General features: G+C 41.2%; 1 protein-coding gene across 3 annotated transcripts in view; it reads right to left on the minus strand.

Moving 5' to 3' along the window:
• Positions 1-23,315, minus strand: part of smg1 (SMG1 nonsense mediated mRNA decay associated PI3K related kinase) — a 166,013-nt gene that overhangs the window by 86,737 nt on the left and 55,961 nt on the right. For all 3 annotated transcript variants that reach the window (XM_078559158.1, XM_078559160.1, XM_078559159.1), the window contains 16 exons: positions 18,093-18,266; positions 17,533-17,757; positions 16,811-16,912; positions 14,884-15,153; positions 14,411-14,541; positions 13,459-13,620; positions 13,198-13,316; positions 13,028-13,115; positions 12,808-12,909; positions 10,040-10,180; positions 9,666-9,865; positions 8,426-8,622; positions 8,106-8,270; positions 6,148-6,302; positions 4,172-4,320; positions 1,859-2,060 (listed from right to left, as the gene is read on the minus strand). In XM_078559158.1, the coding sequence (XP_078415284.1) occupies positions 1,859-2,060; positions 4,172-4,320; positions 6,148-6,302; positions 8,106-8,270; positions 8,426-8,622; positions 9,666-9,865; positions 10,040-10,180; positions 12,808-12,909; positions 13,028-13,115; positions 13,198-13,316; positions 13,459-13,620; positions 14,411-14,541; positions 14,884-15,153; positions 16,811-16,912; positions 17,533-17,757; positions 18,093-18,266 (2,582 nt within the window). The remainder of the gene's footprint in view (positions 1-1,858; positions 2,061-4,171; positions 4,321-6,147; positions 6,303-8,105; positions 8,271-8,425; positions 8,623-9,665; positions 9,866-10,039; positions 10,181-12,807; positions 12,910-13,027; positions 13,116-13,197; positions 13,317-13,458; positions 13,621-14,410; positions 14,542-14,883; positions 15,154-16,810; positions 16,913-17,532; positions 17,758-18,092; positions 18,267-23,315) is intronic.

Genomic DNA, 23,315 nt, shown 5'->3' on the forward strand with positions numbered 1-23,315 from the left:
CCACTGGAGCAGCTCCCTTCTATCCCAGTACTGGTGCCAGTGCTCCATGAACTGAAACCCATTCCTCCCACATCAATCTTTGAGCCACGCATTTAACTCCTTGACTTTATTTACCCTATGCCAGTTTGCCTGTGGCTCAGGTCGTAACCCCGAGATTATTACCTTGGAGGTTCTGCTTTTTTAAATTTAGCTCCTAACTGTTCAAATTCTTCCAGCAGAGCCTTATTTCTAGTCCTATCCATGTCAATGGTACTAATGTGGACGAAGACAACTGGATCCCTGCCCTTGCACTCCAAGTTCCTTTCCAGCCCGGAGATATCCTTAACCCTGGCACAGGGCAGGCAACAAAGTCATTGGGACTCAGGCTTACAGCTGCAGAGAACAGCATCTATCCCCCTAATTATACTGTCCCTTACCACTAATACATTCCTATTCCCTCCCCCTACTTGAATGGCTCCCTGTACCGCGGTGCCATAGTCAGTTTGCTCATCCGCCCTGCAGTCCCCACTCTCGACCACACAGCTTGCAAGAATCTCGTAACTGTTGGGCAATTGCAGGGACCGAGGCTCCTCGAATGCTACCTTCTGGATCCCCATACCCACCTCACCTGCAGTCACACCCCCCTGTCCCTGATCTCAGGCCAAATCTGAATTCCCTAATCTGAAGGGTGTGACTGCCTTCTGGAGCGAACTCTGTCCAGGTAACTTCCCCCTTCCCTGATGTGGCGCAATGTCTGCAGCTCGGACTCCAGCTCCTCAACTCAGATCCGAAGTTCTTTGAACTGCAAACACTTACTACTGATGTGTTCACTCTGGATCACCTTGGTGCCCAGCAGCTCCCACATGCTACAGCAGCAATACTTCACCCATCCTGCCATCACTATCATATTTTATTTAATTTATTAATTAATTACTCTAGTATCCCTGTTCTTTACACTTTGTGATTATTTTTTTACACACCAGTGTTGATCTTTACTTAAACTATCAAGAGAAAAAAGGACTAGTGACCTAAACATAAACTAAAGATCTTACTTTTACTTAAAAGACTAGAAATACTCACCAATCCTACTCACCCAACAGCTGCTTCCCTTGCACTTGCGTCACATTGTGGTTCATGACGCCTCCCTGCGCTCTTTTTAAAACTAAGTCTTCTCGCTCTCCGTGCTCTTTTTAAAATACTATACAGGAAAGCAGTCCACTTGGTCTGCATTTCATCCATTAGCCCCCTCCATCATTGGCATACCAGGGCCACAGAGTGTACTGCAGCGACTCACCAGTTTCTTTGGTATCAACCCCACCAAGCCCATGACTTTCAACACCTTAAAGGTCAAGGGACATGGCCGCATAGAAACAACTTCCTCTACAAGACACCAGCCTGATTTCTAAGTATATTGCTGTTTCTTCATAGTCATTGGGTTAAAATCCTGGAATTCACTAGTATCATCATTGTGGGTACATCTTCATCTCTCAGACCGCAGCTGTTAAAGCCACAGCCTTCTCAAGGGGAACTAAGGATGGACAAAAATTGCTTACCAGCAACACCCACATTCCAAGAATGAATATATATTTTTTAAAAATTCAAACAATGATTGAAATGAGTGAAGTTTTCCTGGGATGTTGGCAGAGTGGCTCTCAAGGCAGGAGAGACAAGAAAGGCAGTTTGAAAATGTAGATGTCTACCAGGTAGAAGATATTAAGATTTTTTAAAAAAAAAAATCAATATATTTTTGATTCTTTTCCACCTTAATAGCAGGGATGCACTTGGAGTGGAAAAAAAACGTTCCTTTCCAAATGTCTTAAGCATTACCAACAATACATTGTATTTTATGCAACAAAAATTACCACTTCAAATTTCTAACCTGATATAGTTAAAATCAGCCTTCAGATGGATGGACGATCCATTTGTACTTTTCTTCAAAGCTAAGATAGCATTCTGCCATTCTTCCACAGCCGGCCAGTCAGATAGTGAAATGTAACATTCACAAGCTTTATTCGCCAAATAATTCACAACTTCAGGAGAAGTGTCACTTTGTTTAGTAAGAACAGTCTTCTTGCCTTCAGCTGTACAAAACAAAGTTCAATTAGTGATTGCGCAAAGCTGCAGTCAATTTTTTCTTTAAGACAGCAAAGTCAGGTGGCTCAACTGACTGTAGTCTCTATTTCTTAGCCTAAAGCAACCTGTATATACATCACTAGGAACATAGGGTAAAAATAAGTTTCCACGGAAGGGGCTTATTTGACTCACTACTCATGTCCGGAGTATTAAACAAAGTTTAATAGAATGTTCTGTTGCCTCTTTCAGCTAGGTGTATATCATGCTGAAGCTGTACACTGCTTGAGGTGAGGTAACACTTGAACTAGTGTATACAGGGCAAAAACAGAAACAAATACCTGGAAAAACTCAGCAGGTCTGGCAGCATCAGTGGAGAAGAGCAAAGTTGACGTTTCGAGTCCTCATGACCCTTCAACAATTCTGTTGAAGGGTCATGAGGACTCGAAACGTCAACTGTGCTCTTCTCCACCGATGCTGCCAGACCTGTTGAGTTTTTCCAGGTATTTCTGTTTTTGTTTTGGATTTCCAGCATCCGCAGTTCATTGCTTTTATCTTAGTGTATACAGGGTCCTGATCTATGCGCCATAAGGGGGCCAAAGTTATAAAAGCAACAAAGCTGAACCATTAAGTTAAAAAAAATGAGTCATGAAGAATGGGATGAACTTGAGGGTCTCCAATCACATGGTGGGGAGCAGAAAGATAGCTCAGTGGGACTTTACGGATACAATTTCTGACATCATAAGTTGATGATCAAAAGGATACTACCAGAAAGTATACTTCTGTACATTAGATGACCAACAAATGGATGTCAAGAAGACTGACTGAGGTGTAGATATTTTACTCACTTAAGGAGCAAATAAACAATGTTATAGAAAGGCAGTAAGGTTGGTATTCAAAGAATAAGCTTAAATTGGCCAAAAAGCCTTCTGCGTGCTAACCCACCTTTTGATCTTATGGAAGATCTTTTTAAAAAAAAAACTGACAACTGCATTAATCACAACTCGCTTTTAAGTGCCACCTTTCTTTTTCTTTCCTTTCCCGCAGTTACAAAAATAACCCGTCTTCCTTTCCCAGAACTTCAGAATGCTAGCAAACTACATAACAATAGAAGTTAGCAGACACATACAATATTGCAGTGATTGAAAGGAACAGAATTGGCTAGCTTGGTGAGAGCAGTACACTCTTTCACCTGACTAATGGGAGTGCTCCAATGTTCTAGATTACAGCTTTCTTCCACATACCAAAGTTCTGGCTCAGCAGTGGACCTGCTTTTTATTAAGTAACCTACATAAGGTTGGCCCAAGATGTAGCTCAAAAACACTGAATAAGCCTCCATGAGAAATGCTTCCTCCTGGCTAAGTGGTAACAAGGTAAAAGAAATTGCATTAAAGGTCTGTTTAGAAATGAGTGCATCAAGAATGCAAGTGGTGGCAAATCAGAAAGTTATCCGACCTTGCTAACAGATTTTCTCTTTCACATAAAAAGCTGAATCACTTTGTTCACATTGGAAAACGTAGATTCCATTGCTGAAGATAAGAGCAGACTTTCTACATAGAGAAGAAATATTGTGGAGTCCAGAATGCTACAATGGAAATGGCTGAAGTTTTGTAAAGCATGTGGAGAAAAGACAGGAGGATTGACGATACCAGGATGTACTAGCTGCAGATACCTCACAGGAAGGAAGTCACACATCTTTTGGCGTAACAGAAAAATCAAAGGGGTGTTACTTTCAATTCTGTCCTCAAGTTGTCCAGGTTTATAGAAAATCTAGACATCTCTATAGGGCATTTTCATGATTTCAGGACATTCCAAAGCACTTCATAGAAAATGAAGTACTTCTGAAATGTCATCACATGTGGAAAAAGGAATTGTGGGTTTCCATAGTCAAAACTGACAAGTCATCACTGCTATCTTTATTTCATGTTATATTGTTCATGTTATATCAACAATAATCCCCAACTGAGGGACTGGGCAATCTGCCCAAAGCTTATGCCACAAGAATATCACAGGAGGGTGACTAAAATTGTACCAATTTCTCCATTAAATTATTCTTCTTCTAAAGAAAGGACAATACAAGTGTATTATTATTCATACATTGTGAATATCGGAGCATACTCACCATTCCCTGCATGTTTGGGGCTGGCAAGGTTACTACCACTGCTGGCATTAGACACTTTGAGAAGGGATTTGTCAAGGCCTTTGATATAGCAGTCTACTCCAGTCATGGCACACAGCTGTTCCTGGTATTCATTTGCTGCCTTTTCAAATCTGAAGATAGAATGCAGAGCCATGAATAAAACTACATTTTTAAATAGGATATTTCAAGTATAGCTTAACACAAGAAAATGAAGCACTGAATTTTATATTTGTTGTCTTGCTAGTGATAAGTAGGAAAATGAAAAAGATAATGCCAGATCCTGTATAACCTGCCTTTGTCATATTAACCAACTCTTTAGTTCTATCAAAGGAGGCAATGAGGCCAGTTTAGTTTTACCACATCTTCATAGTCAAAGAGTTATGGGCAAGTCAAAATGCAGCCCTAAAAATACAAGTTCTCAATGTCCTAGAACATTGAAGGAAAAATCTCTCTCCAATATTCTGATTCTCAAAAACTGTAAAAATCTAAAAATTGTACAAAATGTTCCAAATGTATGAAAAATATCAAAACATGTAAAAAATTTGACATGGCCACAAGGTCTTAAAACCAATCAAAAAATTCAAAGACCATGATCACGGGTGAGTACGGTTGGAAAAAGTAAAACAATTAAGTTCATGCTCCCACAATAATCTCACTTGAGTGATGAAACTGGGAGAATGGCCTGCCCAAAGATATAGGGATTAGACTCTGAGCCAAAAGATGCTGTTCCATGATTCTATAGGGAAAAATGTATCTCTAATTTCTATAAGCATGCTTGAAAACAATTAATTGCCTCTTTTATTTTCAGTTTCATTTCTTTCAGTAACCCAGGGTGCATTCCATCCAGACCAAGTGATTTACCAACTTTCAGAAATGATAATCTTTTCAAGTTTGTCATTTCTATCACTATCCTGCCCGTAACTTCCATCTTCTTCAATGTAATTCTCACGTTACTTGCTTCATGAAGACAGATGCAAAATATTCATACTTTAGCCATATCCTCTACCTCTAAGTGAAGATTTCCCTTTTCCCTAGCTAACTGCTTACGCTTTGTATATTTAGAAAATATTTTAGGTTCAATTTAATTTTGCCTGCTCATCTTTTCTTGTAACCTGTCTGTGCCTCATTTATTAACTTTTTCAATTCCCTTCTGTCTTTCTATAATTTTCCTAGTAATTAGTTGAAAATACTCTTGACATTTGCCAGGCATCTCTTTTTCTGTTTTATTTCCGTTGTCACCCAAGGGGCATTGCTTTGGAACCTCTGTCTTTTCCCTTCAAAGGATTTTGCCTAATTTGTACATCAGCTTGTATGTCAACTCTCTCTTCCCTTGCTCCCATTACTGCTGCACTGGCCTTTTCACAATCTACCTGTGCTAGCTCCCTCCTAAAATCAATGAAATTATCTTTTTCCTAGTTGACTATTTTTACTATATTTTCTGATCCCTCTCCATCATTACTCTAAAGCAAATTACATTATGGTTGCTGTCAGCTAGATGATCTTGTACTGTAATACACTTCACTTCCCTATACAATTTCCCATAACCAACTCCAACCTTGCTTGCTTCCTAAACTCCTTGATAGATGTGACACGTTAATTGAGAAAGTTCTCCTGTACATATATCGTAAGTTCCTCTCCTTCCCTACTCTTAGCATTATGCTTCTCTCAGTACCTATAAGGGCAATTAAAAGTCTCACGTTACTCTATTTTTATTACGCCTTTGAAATTTATCAAATAATTTTCTCATCTGTACACAGACTGATGTACTCAATTCATTTTAAAAGCAAATTGTACATTCAATTTTCTTTTACACATGTGGAATTTTTTTGATGAACAGCTGACAAAGTATCTGGGGTGCATTTTGCAGTATCTAGCCTGCAAGCTATGATCATGCTAATAATGGATGATCTAGCTATATTTTGTAAATTCAGAACATACTTTATAAACACAACTTGTACCTTCCTTCGGCTTGCTGGGCCACAGAATTTATCCACAAAAGACTCTTTGCAAGGACTGCAGATGACCAGACAGCCATTCCTTGTATAGCTTCAGGACAATTCAGTTCACACAGTGCTTCAACAATCATCATAACTGTCACCTCAATTTCATTTCCCTAATAAATACATTCAAAATGGTTATTCTTTGAATTGTACAAGACATGCCATTAGAAGCAGAAATTAATAAATTGATAAAATATGATGTATGCAGCGGTTTTCAAAGAGCCGAATGCACTATCAAAATCAGATAAGTTTAACATTTTTGCCAGAATCATTCAATTAAAGAAAACAAAGTGCCTCATTGTGGTGAGTATATACTCAAGTTAATTGAATCATAAGATGAAAAGTCTTGGAATGCTATAACTCCTAAATAGCCCAAGATTTGCATTTCACTTTGATATTTAGGCTAAACGATGAATTTGATGATGACTGATGCATGTAAAAATATTACTGTTGTAATTCAATATCTGGCACCTTACAAAACCTGCTTAAGATGCAACCCTTTCTCCACCCAAAGCCTGTCATTATTTTTACTTTATTTGCTCTACATACTACGAGGACTTGCACTAATGAAGAGCCAAACGCTTGTGTGCATTTTCCATCCTCCTGCTTCAAACCTTCCTCGTTACTTTTTTTTTTATTTTTGCAAACATTACATCAGTGCATTTTTAGTTCTTTCAGCATGGTGCTACTCCTGGGAGGATTTCCCTCCAGTCTCGAAGGATCAACACCCTGTTGAGTTAGTCATTTGCACTTCTCTGCACATAACTGACTGATTCTGTTTGCAGTCATAGCTTAGCATCAAAGGAGAAAAATAGGTTTCTTCCAAGCCCCCCACCTACCCCAACCAAGCTTAAAAATCTCTCTAACCACCACTAGCCCATTATAAAAAACAGCTTTGCAGATACAGGAAATCTGAGAAACAAAAAAACGCTATTCTCAACAAATCTGACAGCATCTTGGCGAGAAATTAACATTTCAGACATAACTCCTCTTCAGAGTTCGCATGAAGGATTATGGCTGAAACTTAAACTTGTATTTTTTTCTCCACAGATTTATTATGGTTGCCTTGCTGACCATTAGACCATTTAATGCGTTTAATCGCAATGAAACAGTGGGCGGACAAGGGTTGGGGGAGGGGGGGGGGGGGGTGCAGGGAGAGAGTTATTTCCCCCCTCTCTCAGCTTGCAGCTTCATTTGTCATGAGTAATTATGGTGCCCTCTGTATAATGTGGTTCCACGGAAAGAAGGTGACTGTAACTTTGTTATTCATAGCTCAACATACAGACCTGAACAAGGGAAGAAAAGCCAAAAGCAATTTGAAAACAGTATGTTTCAGTAATGCGACTAGTTTTCAGCATTTGTGATTTCAGCATTAAAAAGTCTTTTATGTCAATTGCCAGTTGTTGCCACCTGCCTAGTGGGTGCAAGTGGTTTTTGATTGCTTTCCATTTAATCAGTGAGCTATTGCAGTCTACGGGTATTATTAATTCAACGTGGTTATTTTTCCTAATAGTCAGTCTTTGTCTACTGCACACCTTGAAGTGAGGCAACCATGGTTGATGTGCCACGGTCAGTAGATCACTGTTGTTCATGCATATTCCAGGGTCTGTTTAATTTGTGATGTTTAGATATTTTGTTGGTCTGTTCAATAAAGCCAATCATTCATTGAGCAATCAGAATTCCAATCCCACCCTTGAAGAATAAAATCTCCATAGGAATTGTTTTTGACTTCCCTCTCTGGCTGCTAGATTGAACCCATGATTATCCAAAGGAGAGAAAAAGAATTGGTGCAGTTGCTGTGTTTAACTTTGAGTTGCCCCAAGACTACACCTTAATAAGTATATCTTACTGGTAGAATAGTATACTTTATGGGTAGCTGCCTGATAATGTTGGCATACCCGAGACATTTTACATACCTGAGTTACACTGCTGTTCTTCATCTCTGTAAGTAAATCAAACCCGTGCCTGACCGTCACAGCTGGCTGCCCAGCTAACAAGCCAACCCGCATTATAGCCACTCGAATCCGTGTTAACCAGTCGTGACATGTCTGACGATTTGTGTAGAAAAATGTCCTAATAACCTACAATGTATGATCACAAATAGCTTCAATCTCAACAATGAATACTAATATTACAATATAACAGTATACACAATATTGATTGTTTTTGAAATCTGAGTGATTTAAGTAGTCCATTTAAATGCACTTGAACTTAGGCCAAGCAATTTTATATTAACCTTTGGTGGCGCCATAAGTGCATTAGCACATCCTTCATATGCATTGTACATCAACTTTTCAAGATTTTCCAAAAACTGAAGTAGAAGAATAAGTCTCAGCTGGTTGCTAGTATGTCCATCATCATTGTCAGCAGTGGTCCATTGGCTTATGTCATGATCAGGATTCAAAGTATGAGCAGCCAGACTCCTAATAATACCTGGAATTTTAAAACTCAATGTTAGTAACACACAGACAGTAGATGAGGATGTTACTTCTTACTTTTAAAAAAGAGAACTTAGCACTCCAACATAAGGGAGATGGAAGGGTTTGCTGGAACACACATTCCTAGAGAATGTCATCTCACAAACAGAAATAAAGATTGGAAAGGGGTAATTATTCAACGGTGGGAAGATGAGAAGGAAAAATGGAGACTCCCTAAGAGAATGGCCTTGGCAGCCATGCTTTCAGTCTTGAATACTTGATCCTAAGGAGGCACCCAGGGAGAGAAACTGTGGGAAATGTCATTCTAGTGTGGCAAATAGTTGCCCAAGAAGGGAGAGTTGAGTACAGGAATACTGTGGCACTGAGAGAGATTCAATAGTAAGAGTGGTTGTTAGTCAACATCTGTCCCAAATGGTGTTGGCCTCATCAGTAGCAAGATAAACCAACAGGGAGAGAAGCATGTTCGTATCAGAATCAACACTGTAGGTAAGTAAATGCTTTATGTGCCTCTGTTTCAAGAGTTAGATGATGGATTTAACAAAAGATAATAGTCCCACTCAGCTGAACAAGTGGGGAGGGCTTTTGACATTAGTCAAATGTCAGTCTGTGGACAGGCTGTGAAAGACAATCGAGGAAAATGCATTACAGTCACAGAGGATCATAGGACTTTGGTCACCTGATTGGAAAGATTTAAAGTGAATTGTGGAAAAGATTCTTTTTCCACCCCCCAGCCAAGAAGGTTGATTGTTAGTTTGAAAAGGAGGCTGGCAGTACGCAAAGAAAACGAACCATTTGCAATATCATCTAGCATGGGAACTAGGAGGGATGTTAGGTGGTCAACAGCTTAGTGGGAAAGGGTATCAAGGAAGGAAGAGATTGGTTTCATGGAGAAGAGTTCGAAGAGAATATGGAAACGAGAGCTAAAACGAGAGGGGGGGAAACAGGTAACACCACCATCAAGAAAATGGATTTCCCGTATAAAATTTGCATTGCAACACACTGCAAGATATCATACTAACCACACATTGATCCAAGTACCTTCAATTGTCTGGAATGTATCTTGTGCCCTGCCCAGTGGTGTTCGTAGCTTTGAAAGCACTGTAAATTGTGCTGCTTCCCACACAGCCCATTGCCACAACACAGCCTCCGTTTTTAACAGGTTTCGAGGAATAGATGACTGATCGCATTTGTCTAATCTCTGACAGCTGTGAAACAGTCTCTCCAGCCAGTGATCTTTGCTGAAAGTACAGAAAAGTTTACACCAACTTTCCAGAGTTATTAACCCACTACATTTGAGATGATCATAAACATTTTTATGTATCCAATGAAATGTGCCAATTACTTATACATAATAAATGTTATGAAAAGCTAGCATATATAGAGGGATATTAAAAATAAAATTAAAACCTTACCCAACTCTATGACAGCTTCCATACAAAATGAAACTGATAAGATCAGAGAAGTCCTGAGGATGAAATGTGTTACTTGGAGCCTTACTCATATGGCTACTTATGGCCAATGAGATCCCCTGTACCTCTGTGTGATTGTTGTTACTGTAAAGAAAAATTACATTAAATTTTACAACCAGTATCTTATCAAATACATAAAAATTTTCATTAAAAATTGCATGGAGTAAAGTCTATCCTTGTTTGTCAAAATTAACTGTTTCTGAATTTAATATCTTCCAGGGTTCTCTTTTCTCTATTATACATTGAGAACCTTCATTGTAACGACTTTAAAAAATGAACACTCTCATTCTTGATGTCAGTTTAAGTAGTCTCAAATTACTTCCAATTTATGATTGGAGATACAACTCAAATCAAAGCGCCTTTATTCGTTATGAAACTACACGACAGTCTCAAGCAGATCCTCAGGGGTTGAAAAACTGGATTCAGAGCTGGCCAGTATGGCATCAATATTTTAGAATGCAAAATTTACAAAGGTTTTGGAATCAGGGGGCAAGTGACAGAATGGATTGCTAGCTGGCTTCAAGACAGAAAGCAAAGAGTGGAAATAAAAGGTGGTTATTCAGAGTGGCAGAAGGTGGGAAGTAGTGTTCCACAAGGACCAGTGCTGGGAACACTGATGTTCACAATTTACATGAACGATTTGGACTTTGTAACCAATAATGCAATTTCTAAATTTGCACATGATACCAAACTGGGTGGGGTGGGGGTGTGCACATAGTTAATACTGAAGAGGGCTGCAAAAAATTACAGAAGGACATTAATAAACTTGCAGAATGGACAAATATTGCTGAAAAAAGACATTTTGCCGAAGCTTTTTGTTTTGCACTCATCAGGACAATCACAAGGATACCAATGTCAAGGGAAGCGACAACCGTATACTATCTGAAAAGAGTGCGCTGACTGGTTGACAAGTGGACTCTGATTGGCAGAGACGTTGCCATGGAGAATGCACCAGTCCATGGTGACTGACAGTTAACTGCCAAGCATTGTTTGACTGGAAGCTACATATATTAATACACAAGGCCCTGTCCTTTGTAGATAGAAAGAACATATACACACAATGTGCCTGTTTAAACTAAACAATATGTGATAGCCATTCGCTGGTTCATTCCTCAGGGCAATGCCTTGACCAAAGTCAAGCTGCCTGGTTTAAATTCAGGCAATGCTTGGCAGTTAACTGTCATTCACCATTAACTGGTGCATTCTCCATGGCAATACTTTTTTCAGCAATTCTAAAAGTTCTGTACTACCAAATGACTAATAGCCAAATAATTGGCAAATGAAGTTCAACACAGATAAATGAGAGGTAGTATGTTTTTGTAGGAAGAATAGGGAGGTCACATTGCATTACTGGTGGAAGTCTAGATGGGGTAACTCTTTCGAGTTATCAACAGATCGCATGTAACTCTTTCGAGTACATTCACAGTTCTTGGTTTCCGGGAGCGGGACATGAACCCACAACCTTCTGATTCAAAGGCGAGGGTACTATGAACTGAGCCACAGCTGACACCTTGTCTAGATGGGGTAGAGGGACAAAGAGATCCTAGGATATAAATACATTAATCATTAAAAGTTATGCCACAGGTCAGCAAGGCCATAAAAAAGAGCAAGCTAAGCACCAGGCTTTATTTCTAGAGGGACAGAATTGAAAAGTAGGGAGGTTATACTAAACCTGTAGCATCTTAATTAGACCACACTAGAGTACTGCATACTGTTCCAGTTGCCATATAATCAGAAAGGTTTAGAGGCACTGGAGAGGGTGCAGAGAAGATTTACAAGGGTGATATGAGAAGTGACTGGGCAAAAATATCAGGAAAGTATTGAGAGGCTGGGCAGTTTGTTTGGGGGGGGGGGGTCTTCTTCTCTTGAAAAAAGATTGAGTGACCGAATAGACCTCTTTAAAATTATGAAAGGTTCTGATACATTAGATGCAGAGAGAATGCTTCCTCTTGTGGAGAAGAAACATAACTAGAGGCTATCAATATAAGACAGGCACCAAGAAATACAATAAGGAATTCAGAGAAGCTTCTTCCCCCAAAGAGCAGTGAGAAGGTGGAACTCGGTGCCACAGGATGTGGTTGAAGTGAGTAGTCTAGATGCATTTAAGGGGAAGCTAGGCCAGCATTTGAGGGAAAAGGGAATAGAGGATTACGATGATCGAATTAGATGAGAAAGTGGAAAGAGGCTTGAGTAGAACATAAACACTGACATGGACTGGTTGGACTGAATTGCCTGTTTCTGTGCCATATGTCCTATTTAGTCCAACATTTTTACTAGTTTATGAACATCACCCAATAAGACTGAGTTATGAGTTATTAGCTACTTTCAGCAATGCACATCCCACTTCAACAATACTTTAAACAAACTAAGAAGTTCAGAGAAGCTTTTGCCATTTTTTTTCTACTTGATGGTTGGATTGAACTTTATTGAATTTTATGACAGAAGTCCAGACTTTCAGCTATAATGCTTAGACGGTACAAAAAGCCAGGCTGCATAAGCAGCAAACAATGCCAATTTACTGAGTGGCATTTTGCTGATACAATTGGAATATAAAATTTCTGGATTACCCAATTCATACACATACACACATTCATTTAGTTTAATGACTCGCATATTAACCAGCCTAACTACCTTAAGATCAACAAATAGAATCTATTCAAGTCAATAATTAAGAGATGTTTAAAAGATCCTTCTTTTAAAGTCATGCACACCTTAAAGCAACATCCAGAGGAATAGTCTTCAGAAGTTTCCCGAAAGCCTGCCTAACACGGACTCCACAGTGGACCAGCTGCATGCGGCACACATCAACACACCTATGTAACAAAACCAATACTAACTTTATTAAAGTTGCAAGTTTCAGGTACGGCTCCTAAATAATATGCAGATCAAAGTGCAACTAATGGTAAGACTTTTCAAATTTCAAAATTATACCTTTGTAAGAGGTCATTTGGCAAAGAAGTAGAAACAATTTGTAGGCTGTTGCATGCTTGCAAGCAGATAGAAGCATCTTCATGAACAGCTGTTTAAAAAAAAAGCAGGGTAAGAGCTCCAACATCACTTAAAAAAATGAAGAATAAGTCATTCATTGACAGAAATCTTACCATTTGATAGCAGCCCTTTGCAGAACTTGTGAAACGATGGGATAGCAAACAAGGGAGCATAAGTTTCTGATTTCTTCATTAAAATGGTTACTTCTAATGCCCAGGTTAGTAATAATTTCCTAATGAGATATTCAAAATAGGTTTTCAAAGAATTTAAAGCGAGTACACAATTCTTAAATACAATGTAGAATTTATAATAAAAAAATTCAGATAAAAATTATTTGTTCAACTGGTAAAACGCAATAAGCAAAGCTGGTTTACCTTGCATCGTGGTTCAAAATATCCTTACTGAGCAACGTTCCTAAAAGATTCAGTATGATGGAAAAGTGTTTTTTTGTTGCCATTGTGACAGTACTGATAACAGCACCATCAAACAGAGAAGGCGATGATGAACTAAGACTGCTGGATATGAAATGGTCATGCCTGCAAACATAAAACCGAATGAACAATTTCTACACAATTTGGAACTGTTTGCATATGTATCGTAAAAATGACAGAATTCTTTCCAAATACAGTCAAATAATGAATTAACTGTTTCAGTAAACTGCACAATATCGCTAAAATTTCAAAGAAAAATTGATATTCAACTGAATTCAGACTGTTAAACGCAACATATATTTATGAATTTAATTAAAATATAAATTACATAGATGCATATCAAGGCATCCATGTGAAGCTGACAATCTTCTGGAACACTCGAGATACTTGTCCAATGTACAAGCTATTTCTTCTACCCTCTGGTAGAAAATGCTCCTTCATGCCCATAATATGCAGTCAACTCTTGCGCCTTATAATACACTGATTAGAGCTTTCCCAACCTCTTTCACTAATTCAAACTGTTGTTCACATGGAGTGATAATGCACCAGTTTAAGTGTACAATGAAGGTCAAGCTAAACCCTACCTCCCAACAGCATTTGCTGAAACTAATTATCAAAGAACACAATAATTTACATTAATCAGGTAAGCATTGAGGACTAGATAAATCAAGTGAACATTAGTCATTTTTTTCCCAAATAAATGAAAAAAGACTGAGTTCAAACATTGCCTTTGGTTATTGTGCCACCCAAGAACATAAATTAATTTTCAAATGGAAAATAGTTCCAGTAGTTAGAATGTCCTTTAATTTTGGTGAATGAGGGTCAGAGATTTTACAGGCCAATCCAAAGAATTTACATCCATTTGGCAAGGACAAACACCCAAAGTTCAACATACCTTGTACAGTGGGAATATAGAGTGTACAGGACTCCATACTGGATGGCAGGATAATGAACTGCAAGGTTGGCATGTACAATTGTAAGGTTATCACTGAGGAGGGCAAACACTGTGGGAGAGAGAGCCCACATCTGTAAAGAAAAGGCACAAAACATTATTGAAAACAATTCACATGCAACTTAAATGTGTAATTATCCCAGAATAAACAGCAAAAAATTTGAAATTAGGAAAATGTATTTTTGGAACTTGATAATTTGAATAGTGTTGCATTGAAAACAAATTGCCACAATGCTCTCATTATACGTAACCCTGGAGTGGCAGTGATCTCCAGCTTAACCTCTCAAAAAGAGGGGCTTCTGAGTGGGTGTGAAGAATGTTTGGGAAAAGATTGAGTCACAGAAATAGTTTTGTTTTACCAGGAGCCAAGCAAGTATATAATCACTTCAACTTTTTCATATTAACACAATACTTACACCAATCAAGGAATTTTTTGCATTTCCAATTGTAGTAAGGGCACTTAAGTCAAATAGTATTACAAACTCCGCATTTTCCTCATTGAATGTTCTGTCCCTGAAAGCTTCATGCTGTATCTCTGAACAGACCAGAGGAAGAGTCAGACCTTGAAGGAGACTGTTAAGTGCACAGGTCATTTCCCCCAAGATAAGTTTGTAGGCAGTCTCCAACACAGGAATATTCTTCAGGCTTAGCACAGCTTGATATACAAATTGTGCTGCTGAAACAACCTGAGTAGGAAAGGGTAGACAGAGTTATATAAAATATAACTGTTATACAATAGTTTAACTTATTTTGCAACATTAGAGCCATATTTGCAAGTACAATTTAGGCAAAAAAGCTTAAATTGAGCATCTCACCAAAAATATTGAATAAAAAATATCCAAGCAGAAGCAGTAAAAAGGGTCCTGATTGGTACAGTGCTCGGAAGAGAAATTTATTCCACTAGGATCCAATCTATGCTGCAGCAATTTAAAGCAGCAACACAAAGCTGGCAAGCTGCTGAGTCAATGAGGGTGAATTTCTTCAGTTTCTCACCAGGCAGCCACGGCTTAATTGGAACTCCCAGTTACACATGTAAATAGGGAGTCTGCCAAATAACAGCAGCACAGCGAGAGAAATGAGAAAATTAACTCCTTTTTTGACAGTCAACATAATTTTGTAATTTTGAGTGCTTTTTCTTTAGCAGATTAGAAGTGCCTCATAAACCACTCCGAGAAAGATCTAAACAGTATTCAAAACAAATAAGGACTCTGCTTTCTGTTCAAATGCAGGTCATAAGGAATCAATGATACCAACACAGATTATGCTCATCTACTCCTATATTACAATTGAGGTTTTCCAGTTCAGAAACATTTTAAAATAAATTTAAATTCGTAATCACTACACTACAAAACACTACGTTTAATGATATAACAGCTCATTCTTTCATGATTATAATATAACTTCAAAGCAGTCAGTTACCTAAGCATTGAAAGAGCAGCACAATACTTTGCAGTTTGAAATGATATTTAAATAATTCATACATTAGCCAAAAATAAATAGGTGCATTAGCATTTAAGTTCTTTTAAAAAAATATTCTTTCATGGGATGTGGACATCGCTGGCTGGGCCAGCATTTATTACCCATCCCCAATTGCCCTTGAGAAGCTGGTGGTAAGCTGCCTTCTTGAACCGCTGCAGGCAATGTGGTGTAGATACACCCACAGTGCTGTTAGGGAGGGAGGGCAAGGTTAGGAATCGAAATTTTCTATACCAATCACTCAGTCATTTTGCTGTACAAGATTACCAGATCACCGTATAAACCACTTGAAAGCAGTTGGTAAAATATTCGCAAATGACACATTTATCTTATCTCTACCACGCTCAATACTGATCTTTATTTTAACTCAAATACATCAGTTTGCTACCTACAGAAATTCTGGATACTACTAAGCATCTTCTCTCTATAATGACATTAACGAATTATGGCCCCAACTTCACGGTTTCATTGTAAAGGCCAACAGTAAAAACAGATGCTTTGCCTCATGTACAACATCCCATTCTACTTGAACAGAACCATATTTTCATTCCTACATATCGCATCCTTTGATGATCCTCAAAGAGTGAAAAAAAATTCTCAGCATATAGCGATCCTTTAAAAGATTTTCCTATACTCTTGGATATATTCCCATTTAAAATTAATTTAGAAACTTCCAGTAAAAGCCATCTTCAAAATTACCTGCAAAGGAGGAAACTATACAAGTTTAAATAGCAGATACTGAATAATTAATTATATTTTCACATGTTCATAGAATTTCAACATACTATATGAAATGCTCATTTCTGCCAGAGTAGGATCTTGCATTCTTGAAAAACACATTCAACTCACATCTGTCCGTGGTCTTACCTCTTTTTCCCTGTGAAAACGGAGCTGAAGTAACTTAGAATGTGGTGAAAACAATTTTTCAACAAATGATGCTGGCAATTTTGTATTTATTTGTTCCACAATCTGGAAAACAAAACTTTTTTTTAAAAATTATGACAGTACATAGGATTATTAAATGGTAGGAATTTAATGCTATTATAGGTGTCATCCTTGGCTCAATGGCAGCACTCTTGCCTGAGTCAGGAGGCTGTGGGTTCAGGACCTACTCCACAAACTTGAGCACAAATTCTGGGCTGACACTTCTAGGTTATGTGAACCAAGTTTGACATCTTGGTGCCATCTCTCAGATGAGATGTTAAACTGAAGGCCCCTCTGTCCTCTCAGGTGGATGCGGAAGATCCCATAGATATTTTCATTTGAAAAGCAAGGCCAAAATTTACCTCTTAACCAAAATCATTAAAATCAGATTATTTGGCTTATTCTCATCACTTTTTGTGGGTCGCAGCTGTGGGCAGTTTGACTGCTTGAGCTTTCCTACAATAGTGGCGACACTTCCAAAGTACTTCATTAACTGTGCACTACTTGGGATATCCTGAATTCATGAAAAGTGCTTATATAAATGCAAATTCCTTTTCTTGTTATAGAATCCAAAGGCACTGATCCAAGAGGAATTTTTTTGGAACTATAAATAATCACATAATTGGTACAAAAATTTAAATCCTCAAAAATGTAAGCAGACTCACCAGAGTCAACAGGTTTAAGACAGAGATGATATACTCAGCACCAAACATCTGACAACTGTCCAGTTGATCCAACCCATAAGTAATGGTAATTTCACAATGTTTGGCTATATCAGAGTCCATACTACCCAGTAGAACACACACACATTCATTTGCGGCTGTCAATACTGCCTCAGAAAAGAAAACTTGTTTGGCTGTGGTTACACAATTCACAACCCGCAGGAGGACCTAGATTAAAAGAGAAACACAGTTTAAGCAAGATCCTCAAAAGTCCATGCATACCACATCAACATTACCCTCACCAACCCTCTCTGTCATCTCTTCAAAACACTCCAGCAAGTTAGTTAAACACGATTTTCCCTTTAGAAATCCATGCTGGCTCTTCCTAATCAATCAACATTTTTCCATGTAACTACTAATTCTATCCCAAATAATTGTCTCTAGAAGCTTCCCCATCGCTGAAGTTAAACTGATTGTCTGTAATTGCTGGGCTTATCCTTATAACCTTAGTAAGGGGAAGACTAAAAATTTTGGTACAAAAATGTCTAAATGCATTTTCTTACATCTGTCACATAAGCCTCAGTGATTGGAGGTCCTCTAATTGGGCTGAAACGTTCTCCAATGCTTCTCACCACAGTGCTGAAAACTCTTAGCAGTGCTGCTAACTTTGGTAACGAGACTGAAGGAGGTGGAATGTCCTCATCAACTGACTCTCCAGAGGCCACATGACTAAGATCCTGTAAATGCAAATAATCAGTCAATTCATTCATCAATTAGGAGCTGTAAAGAAAATAATCTACGGTCCCTTTTATTATTCAATGGACACAACACACTAGCCGAGAATTTGCAGCAACTGAGTTATTGCCCTAAGGCCAGAGTTCAGCCCACTCCGATCCAAAGCCAAAGTTTTCTGGGAAATTCATCACATGCCAGAGTGACGATAGTGACAATCCAACTAACTTTGAACTGTCTCAACTACTTTGTCAGTTTCATTTGGCATCATCACTCAACACTCAGTGACAGACACATCACTAAGGTAATTAGAATTTGAATTGGTCTGAACAACGGGATATAGTTGCTTGAAATGCCCCAAAAGTCAGCGCACTTAACGTTTTGAGCACCAATTTTGAAACAACTATAAAGAAAACTCGTTAGCACATTCTGGCAGATACTGTTGCTGATCAGTGCAGGATGGTGCAAGTAGTAGGATTCATTATTGTCCCAATGTTAAGGCACAACCGATGGTAAATGCTGAGTTGCTCAAATCCCAGACAGAAACTTGGAACAACTGCCACAGCTATTTTTGTAATTTGTATGTTTTGAAATGCAGGCTTTGAATTCAATGGGAATAAGGCCACTGAGCCTTATAGGTTTTCACAAAACTAGATTAAACATTTATTAATAAGAGAAATTATTTTAAGCACATATGTCTACAAATTACTATAATAACTTCTAAATCCCTAAATTAATCTGACTCCAAGATACACCTGGGCAAAGGCAACAGTAAGACGCACAGATTTTAAAAGGCCCAGGCAAAGAAACATAATACCCTGAACAATCCAATTCAAAGCGAGTTTTCTTAACTTCAGTTTGTTGTAGACAGCAGCTCGAGGCGTAAATGCTGAAAGCTTTCCCCACATGTTAGATCTTAAAATGTCTGCCTTTGCACATAGCATTCTCTCCTTTATACATATTTTCCCCATTGAATGCAAATTCCCATTGTTTCACCATGTCTTTGGACTTTACCCCAAAGAGTTGTGGAGGCTAGATCACTGAAAGTATTTAAAAAGAGGTAGATAGATTTTTGAAATAGAGGAATTGAGGGTTATGAGGAGCTGGCAAAAAAAAGAGTTGAGGCCTGGGGCAGATGAGCCATGATCTTATTAAATGGCAGGGCAGGCTTACTCCTGCTCCTATTCCTTATGTTCTTAACCTCAATGATTATAAAAATTTCAGTATCAATTTTGCTGGTAATGTGAGAAAAATAAACACACTGGGTGGAATTTTCTGAGCCCGCTGGTGGTGGGTGTGCATGAAAAATATGGCAGGACCCACTTCATGACGGCATAATGGTAGGTCACGATCTTCCGCTCAGCCCGCCATCGGCAGGCCATGTTTCCCGCCATCGGTCAGCGGGGAGCTAATTGTAATACATGAGCATATAATTAAAAGGCCACCCCGCCAGGCTCTTGGAGCTCCGCCGTATCGTCCATCCACGTCGGTGGGAAAGCACGCTGACATGTTTCACAACAACACGCAGGCGACATACACTTGGCAGCCTTCACTTTGGGGGAACTGAGGTGAGTGAGCAGCAGCGTTCTCCACAGCTCGCCTATTGTTTAAAGGCCTCAGGGTGCCAGGGGAAACTGATGCCTGGCCCCGTAGGAGACTGCTGAGGGGTGGAGGCTGTTTGGGGGCATGTGCTGGCCAGCCTTGGAGGCAACAGCTGAGTTGGGGGTGAGGGGGAGGGTCTGCTCTGGTGCTGCATCCGGTGCACAGGCAATCAAGGTGGGCGCAGAGTAATCGAGGGAAATGGCCACGCATTAGGGACACCTGTATAAACTGACCATGCCTAAGCATAGACAGGTCAGGCACAGCCACAGTGATATGATTGGGGTCAGGCTCCTCGCCTGCCCGCCCATGCAAGCATCGCAGAGGCACCAAAGGGCCAACAAGCACTCCATATCTTGCCGCACCCCCGGCACAGACTTTGAGTCCGCCACCACTTTATTGGACTACGGAGCAGTTGGACTGCACACGTTGGACAATCTACTTGCCAACGTTGGCCATGTAGCAGTCACTGCTCGAGGTGCTCACAGCCCCTTCCAATCTTAGCATCCTGGTTTGGACCAGTGTCCCCCATGTTGCAGGTTGACAGCACAGCCATGCAGCGTACTCATCTCTGACCATCCGTGGGATGACCAGCTCTCTTCAGGAAGCATTAAGGGCCAGTCACACAGGGCCAGGGAAGGTGTTAAGTACAGCCATGATAACCACATCTCTCTCTCTTTCATGCTGCAGGAGGACCACGTCAGGATCATGGATCCTGGTGATCTAGCTGTATACCTGATGGCCGACAGAGGCTGTAGGAGACGGAGGAGAGAGTGACTGAGGCACCTGGCCGTGCAAAGGCAGGAGCAGCAACCTCCCTGAAGGGACCTGGTGGCTCACATATGCCACTTACTGCAGGACTTGGCGCCAAGGGGACATGGAGGGCATCAACTGCCAGTGGCTGTGAAAGTGACTGTGGCGCTCAATTCCTATGCCAGTGGCTCCTTTCAGGGCTTCACAGGTGACCTCTGTGAGATTTCACAATCCGCTACCCACAAGTGCATCCATGATGCCATCTTCCCCATGGCACACAACTTTGTGCACTTCACCCGGGACCCATTGGATTCGCCCTGATCTCGGGATTCCCACAGGTGCAGGGTGCGATTGACTGCACTCACATGGCTCTCAGGTCTCCATCACTACACTCGGTGGACTTCATCAACCGCTCAACCGCAAGGGCTTCCATTCGCTGAATGTGCAGCTGGTATGCGGCTACTAGAAACACATCCTGCAGGTATGCACACGGTTTCCAGGGAGTGTGCACGATGTCTACATCCCAAGTCGCTCGCAGATCCCTGCAGTCTTCCAGGGTCCACAGAAGGGGCAGGGTTGGCTCCTTGGGGACCAGGGCTACCCGTAGAGGCCGTGGCTGATGACACCCATGCAGCGGCCTCAGACTGCAGCAGAGTGACGGGATAATGAGGTTCATGCTGCAGCTCGCAACTTGGTGGAGCAGACCATCGGGATGCTGAAGATGCGGTTCTGGTGCCTGGGCCAGTCTGGTGGAGCCCTGCAAAACAGTCCGCACAGGATGTCACGCATCGTCGTTGTCTGCTGCGCCCTTTACAACCTGGCGCTGCAACAGGGTGAGGAGTTGGCTGAGGAGATGGAGGAGCTACATATCTCCTCCAAAGAGGACGACACCGGCGGGAATGAGGGTGAGGGGGTCCTTGGTGGTGACGATGATGGGGATGAGGCTCTCACACTGGCTAGACGAGGCAGGCGCACTCGGGAGGCCCTCATAGCTGCCAGATTTGTGAAGGATGACGACATGCAGTGAGATGTCCCTGTAGATCCTCGCATCGCAGTTGTGAATGTTTGACTCCAGTCTGGCTTATCTCAGCGCTAAAAGCCTCTGAGAGTGCTCCTGTCATGGAGATGCAGCGGAGGCTCTAATAATCGCTTGAACGCAGGCGAATGATGACAACATGCAGTGAGGGCACTCCACAGATCTTCACATCGCCTCTGTGAATGTCTGACTCCAGTCTGGCCGAGGGTAGCTCTTGCGCTCCATGATCAAGGCCATCTCAGAGATGCAGCCATGACACTTTAGATGCATCTGATGCCTTGTCTGCCTTCAGCGCCTCAGCCCTTCAGGAGCTGGTGCACAGCATCACTGTGTGATGGGGGCCAGCGCCACCTTAAAAGGTGCTGAGAGCACACAGTATGAGAGAGCTCTGTGGCGCCTGCCCACTACATTCTGGCAGCAAGGACCAGCACTGCCAAGGTGCAGGCATCAATAATGTTTCCAGGGAGTGTGAGGCGGGACCATTACTGTGGTCTGAAGGCTGCAAAGAGCACAGGGAATAGGCCCTGGACCGAGACACCTGCCTTTTGTCTTGAGCAGAATGGTTTCACATCTGAGTGACACGAACACTGCTCATCAGAAGATGGACAGGCTCCTCCATTGTGCCTTGCAATCTGAGGAGTGCAGCGACCATTCCTTCCTGATGTTCCCGAGCTTGCCTTTGCAGCTCCAGCAACATGAGAGTCTAGAGGCTCGTCATCTGACTTGGACTCCGTAACGTCCTGGCCTCCAGCAGTCCTCAGAGTGCCGGGGACCTCGAAGTCCCTGCCTCTGCCTGCTGTGGATCAGAAAGTGCGATGTGTTCACCAGATTGTAGTCCCAAGGCTACTGTAAAGCTAGGTCCCACCGAGGTGTATCTCTCTGCACTGGTGTCGGGTGTGGGTGAGCGCTGTGACGAGACTTCAGGGAGGGTGCCTTCAGATTCCTCTTTGGAGGTTTCTTCGGGGCTTGATTGGAGGCTCTGGGTTGTGGACTCCATCTGCTGCTTCCCACATGTGCCTGCGAAAGCAAGGGGAGATAATTAGTACATGGCAGTGGCCTGTGAAAAAGGACACATCACTCAACGTGATGGTTATCTGATGGATGTTGCACTGCTGGATTCTCACTTGGTAGAGCAGCACCGACTTCACCATCAGCACAGGACCAGTCCTGGTCATCGCCGGCCAGCTGGATGGCTGTTTTCAAATTCTGCCAGAACTTTGAATTCCGGCATCCTTCCACCAGTCTGCGACCTTTCCCTCCTGTTGTGAGCCAGTTTGTCCTGCATGGATAGAGATGGAGAATGTGTAACAGGACGCCTGCAGGTCAGAGTATGCCTGGCCTGTGTGGGTGGTGAGTGGTCCCATGAATGGGATGAGGACAACGATGGTGTGCGTGGAAGAGTGCGAAAAAGTGTGATGTCCCTTGCATTGGCAAGGAGGGTGGGCCCTGCGAGTGAGTGATGGATTTGTGAGCGAGAGAGTAGGGAGTGATGAAAAGAGTGACTTACCCTGGCGGAACAGAGGAGATCATTCATCCTTTTGTGGCACTAGGTGGTTGTCCTCTTCTGAAGGGTGTTGGCGCTGACTACCGCTGCCACCACCTCCCAAGCTGGATTGGTGACATTGCTACCCATCCTGCGGCCAGAGCAGGGTAAAGCACATCCCCC

Source organism: Cetorhinus maximus, chromosome 15 (assembly GCF_964194155.1).
Source record: "Cetorhinus maximus chromosome 15, sCetMax3.hap1.1, whole genome shotgun sequence".
In the NCBI taxonomy this organism is placed as follows: domain Eukaryota; kingdom Metazoa; phylum Chordata; class Chondrichthyes; order Lamniformes; family Cetorhinidae; genus Cetorhinus; species Cetorhinus maximus.